We start from the raw sequence: 5,493 nt of genomic DNA on the forward strand, positions 1-5,493 counted from the left end.
GTGTGCTCACGAGCAGGCTTTAATAATTATTCAAATTATTTTTAAAATTTAAATATTAAATAATATAATATATATATATATATAGATATATATTTAAATATTTTAAAAATAATAATAAATTTTAAATATATTTATTAAATTTAAATATTTTTAAATCCCGCCGAGGCTTGTGAGCCATCTCGAGCTCATTTACACTGGGACGAGTTCGAGTTCGATAAGGCCACTACTCGACTCGTTTACATCCCTAGCCACAATCTGCAAGTTTATTTTCCCTTGCTCTCGCTCTCTCTTTCTCTCTGTGTATCTCGTCTCTCTCTTCCTCGTCGATTTAAAAAGGACAAGAAGCCCTTCATCTTGCTCTACATCAAGCCACACGACTTATTTACCTTCCTCAAATGATGGAGTCGACTACAATCCCTTCATCTTCTCACGCAAGAATGAGCTAGCATTTACCGATTCGGGATACCAACACCCCCCCCGGCGCGCGTGTCTATATGCCATGGTAAAACTTTTATGCTTGGCCATTTTCATTGCACGTTGACCTTCTTTTAAAACTAAGTTTTCTACCATACTTGTTTTGTTCACATTAAAAAGGAATCCCACAAGTGATCAACCTATTCTCCTCGTTGGAACGTTCACTAGGGATTAGAATAGTTTTTCGTTTATCTTATTTCCTTTTTTACTCTGAGATTAAAGTATGAACCGTGCTTCTCTAAGTAATTATGATCTCGCTCAACTTTTTTCAGCAATTAACACAAATAGGAAGTTGCCTTTGGATCTGAAACAAATAGCTATTAGACACTGCAGCTTCCTTTTTTCAAGTGCTAGATTTTTTATGGTTTATCATATTAGATTTCTTACTTGTGTTACATCTCTAAATGTTAGATGGGGATTGCTGCGATTGTGCACCTATACGTTTTCCCAGCTAGGCCATATCAACGCGGGGAGAGATGCGTCCGTAATGTTTCTGTTTTGGCTGATTATGCTTCCTTGGGAGCTCCTCCTGATCCGGATGAAATCGCAGAAGGTGGAAGGCTGGCAAGGATGCATATTTCTCATTCCGATGACAATCAAAGGCCGCTGAGTTTCCCCCAGAGTGTTCGTGATGTTGTTTTTGGTGGCAGTGAAATTGTATGTTTCTTTATTCATTCTTATTTTTATTAAACCTTAAGGGGCTGTTTGGTAGCATCCCGGATTTGATTTAAGTGGGATTTCGTAAATCATTTAAATCCAGATTTTAGAAATCCTGAGGGGCTTAAATCCTGAAAACTGTTTGGTAACATTCATTATAAATCCTCTTAAATCTCATGTGACTGTTTGGCTATAGAGCAGGATTTATCGTGCGACTCTTCCTCTAACGCCATGGATTTCATAAATATGTCAAAATAGAGGATTTTGGAAATCCGGGATTTAGAGCGAATTGGCGGAATTTTCCGTCTACAGCAGATTTCGTTTGCCGTGAGATCTGGTTTTGCATTTTAGGCCGTTCGGCTGGATTTCGCTCAAATCCGCCTCAAATCCGGCCTAAATCCTGCTACCAAACAGCCCATAAAAGTTTGTTCTGTTTGTTTCTTTCATCCCTTATCTACCTAAACTATCCTTCATTTATTTAAATATTCAGATGGCCGATGATGTCAAGTTTACCGTTTCACATGTAGTAGAACCTATGGAACGTGGTATTGCAAAATTAAACGAAACACTCCATCAAATCTCAGAAAGTGTGAAACGACATGAAATGCGAAAGAGAAAGGCCAAGGATGATTCCTATCTTATCCCTATGCCTTCATGGACAACAGAATTTTCTGATGCTCATGAACACATTTCCGAGGGAAGCTTTAGTGACACCGGACTATCTCGTAAGAAAACAAAGTCTGCAACCTTCAAGGCCAGGATCTCTGATGTATATACTCGACATTCCACATTTGAGCATGGTAGAAGTAGCTGGATCTAGATGGGTCCTTCCTGTAGACTGAATTCAATTATAGCAGCTGGTAAGTTCTTTTCATATCCTTGGGATTGAGCAAAATATTTACTTTTCTTTTTATAGCAGCGTTCTTTTAGGCTTCGTTTGGGACGGCTTTCATACTGTTTCTTAAAGCAGCTTTCATACTAAAAAACTGCTTTAAGAAGCAGTAAGAAAGCCGTCCCAAACAAAACCTTAATGCCTTTAACAACTAGATATATAATCTCAGATAGTTACCCTGACGATACTCTGTTTTTCGGCATTTCGGTGGATTGAAGCATCAACAGTATATATACTACAACTTCATGTAGCTTTCAGGTCCTTACAGTGCAACTAACTTCGATTGGATACAGCGGTGACAAACAACACAACACACATGAATTGTATATGTAAAACATTTGAAAATTGAGCAACAATGAATGCTAATTTCTATGAAAGGATCAATTAACGTCTAAATCTACATTCTTGACCTGTTTGGTAAGTACTGCTTATAGCTATCTGATACTACCATAAAAGGTTTCTGAATTTTTGTACATATGAGGTCTATATGATGTTTTGCAGGTTCTCCTGCTAATCATAGCTACAGGTAAAGGTATTCAACAATTAATCAAGACCTTTTTAGAAATATGTGAAAGTTAATATAGGAAGCTTGAATAATGTGGAAGGACTAAAAAAAAACGTGGAAGTAAGCAGGTCAAAATTAACATTGTGAAATATTGTTTAGAAATATGTGAAAATTATCACGTTACAGTTATCATTGCAGTCAGAGACTATGGAAGACGGATCACTGTTAGGAAAGAAAATTTGTTTTATACTCTGAAGCCTCAGAGAAATTATAAAAATATTTAGATTAGAGTTCGGATGTAGAGCTATGTCCAGACTCTGCATCAAATAATTTCTTAATTATGTGGGATCAACTATATAATTTTTTTTCTTTATTGTATCTTATTAAGAGTTAAATTCTCATTTAAATGTAATAAAAAAATTTATTTCTAATAGTAAATTAATCAAACATATTTAGGTAAACTACTTTTATTAATATAGGTCAAATTTAATACATCTATTGTTCTAATTGGATCATCGAGTTGTTGATGTTTTATGTGACTAAACCATCTAAGGTGGCTAATTTTATCTGCTACGAGAGCTAAACCAATCTTTTTACATATATACTCGTTTCATATTATCTCTAAGTCTAAACCCAATTATTTGCCAAAACATTCTCATCTTTGTAAGATTTAATTTTATTATTAAAGGATTCATGTCACTAAACCCAATTATCCGCCAAAATATTCTCATCTTTGTAAGATTTAATTTTATTATTAAAGAATTCATGTCATGATTGTTCGATAAATTTTATGTTGGTTGTCAATTATGTAAGTCAACATTTAATTTTTTTCATCTAAGACTTGGGATTAAGTAATGATTGTGTTTATGAGCAAGGAGCAATATTTCTGAATTTTATGTTATTTTTAATTTCATACAAATGCCTCCCAGCAGGAATGAATGCCACAATATAATTTAAAAATTCTGACTACAAATAATTTGGATCAGGCTGGTTATTTTGCTTCTTTATTGTCTTATATATTGGATGGTGAAATTTGATAACAATTGCTGCTTTTGAATTTCCTTGGTTGGGTCATGCTTGTAATTAAGTTCTCTGAAGCTTGTTCAGGCACTCTAAATCTGATATTTAATAAGAAAAATGGGTGGGTGAAGAAATAATACCTTAGTTCCGTTGGGCTTTTTCATTAAGTTAATGGGGATGCTAATGGATGAATCTTTGTAAATTGTAATTCATCCGAATGCCCTAATTTAAAAAAGGAAAAATTACATACATACCATTTTATAACATCTTATTTACATATCTAACACCTAAACTTTAATATTACATGCATATCACCTTATATTATTTTAATATCAAATATACCACTTATATTTCTTTCCTACCACTCATATATTTATTTTCTATCAAATATAAAAATGAACTATGTATGATATGTATGTAATATTAAGGTTTCAGATGTTAAATATGTAAATAGAATAATATAAGATGGTATATATGTAAATCTCCCTTTAAAAGATTTAGAGTGATTTGAGATGCAAATATTAATCTCGACAACATGCTTCACCTTTATGGCCTTGGAGAAGCTGTTTTATGGTGGAATTGTGTTTAAAAAATTGAAAATATACTGAAGAAAATTCGTGAAATAATTAAAACAAAGGCATATAAAAGGGAAACGCAACAAAAAGGGTCCAACATATGTGAATCAATAGGAGAAGTGAAGCCTCTTAATTGTTGGAACTTTTATTTGGTCCGTTTACCTGACGTAGCTCTATGTTCGGACGCCAGTAAAATAGTGTCACGTGTTCTCACTATGTTCGCGTGTTGCTAGGTATTGCTCGGTATTTGCTTGGTATTGGTCGATTTTGCTTGGCAATAATGAGAAATATCATTCTGTGAAGACAAATACCGAGTTTTTCTCGATATTACTCGGTATTACTCGGTATTGCTTGGTATTGGTCTTCACAGAGCAATATTTTTCATTATTGCCAATCAATACCTAGCAATACCGAGCAATACCGAGCAATACCGAGTAATACCTAGAGCAATACGCGAATATAGCAATCCCGTGTCAAGTCTTCGGGCTGCGCGGTATTGAGTAAGATCACGTGGCGACATGTTATTGGTGTCCGAACGTAGAGCTACGTCAGGTCACCTGACCTAATAATTGTTCCAATTGTTGAGGCCAACATTCAAATAGAGGAGCTCTTTTTTTTTTTGGATTGAGTGGAATGGAAAGAAACATTGTGCCAATACTTTATTACTTTGTTATAAATTTAGACATTGATTAGTACTGAGTATTAGAAAATTCACGTAGAGAGAGAGAGAGAGAGAAAGAGAGAGAGAGAGAGAGAGAGAGAGAGAGAGAGAGAGAGAGAGAGAGAGAGAGATTTACATTTTAATTTTGCATTAAAGTTCATTACATAGATAAAAGAAAGAATGAGGAGACATCAAAGTTTTACATGAAAAACTCAGGACAAGAAAAATTAATGGGCCTAGCCTACTTGAAATAATCTTATATAAGGTTTTAAAAGTTGCTCTTCTCAACAATCGGAGAATTTACACAATTGGGAGCACCTATTTGCTCTCCTATTATTGTAGTAGAAATTTTGAGTGACATCAGTTGAGCAATGTTAGCTAGGCAACAATGTTTTGATTAGGTTAGTTAGTCGATGGTTGGAACAATATGATCATATTATAACAATCATGTAACAGTGGTCATACATGATAGTCATATGATGATAGTTGGGTGATAGTTGGAAGAAAACAATTAGATGGCAGTGAATGGATTATAATTGTAGTGTGCGGTGGTCAAATGAAGAGATGTTGGCTGGTGACGATCATTGATGTTGAATATCAAGTAGAGCTCTATAGTTAATTTTTTTTTAAAATGACATTTTTTATAAAATTTATCAAAATTTCACAATACTTTATCCGAAAAATTACTGTTAAAGGAGTTGAAAAAATT

At 34.2% G+C, this 5,493-nt stretch overlaps 1 protein-coding gene across 4 annotated transcripts; it reads left to right on the forward strand.

Annotated features, from left to right (window-relative positions):
• Positions 1-885: 885 nt before the first annotated feature.
• Positions 886-2,460, forward strand: LOC110103188 (protein LAZ1 homolog 1-like). 4 transcript variants are annotated; one of them, XM_020831788.2, is made up of 3 exons: positions 886-1,131; positions 1,622-1,991; positions 2,193-2,460. In XM_020831788.2, exons 1-2 carry the CDS (start codon positions 886-888, stop codon positions 1,949-1,951), a joined length of 576 nt encoding a protein of 191 aa, XP_020687447.1. In that variant the 3' UTR covers positions 1,952-1,991; positions 2,193-2,460. The 4 variants fall into 4 exon arrangements, with proteins under 4 accessions (XP_020687447.1, XP_020687449.1, XP_020687450.1 ...); XM_020831790.2 differs by having other exon boundaries at positions 2,197-2,460; XM_020831791.2 differs by having other exon boundaries at positions 2,242-2,460.
• Positions 2,461-5,493: the final 3,033 nt, after the last annotated feature.

Source organism: Dendrobium catenatum, unplaced genomic scaffold, assembly GCF_001605985.2.
Source record: "Dendrobium catenatum unplaced genomic scaffold, ASM160598v2 fragScaff_scaffold_1573, whole genome shotgun sequence".
Taxonomy (NCBI): Eukaryota; Viridiplantae; Streptophyta; class Magnoliopsida; order Asparagales; family Orchidaceae; genus Dendrobium; species Dendrobium catenatum.

Coding starts and splice junctions, on each gene's coding strand:
- LOC110103188 (XM_020831788.2), top strand. CDS start 886: ATGGGGATTGCTGCGATTGTGCACCTATACGTTTTCCCAGCTAGGCCA. Junction 1,132..1,621: donor TTTTTGGTGGCAGTGAAATT/GTATGTTTCTTT, acceptor TTAAATATTCAG/ATGGCCGATGATGTCAAGTT.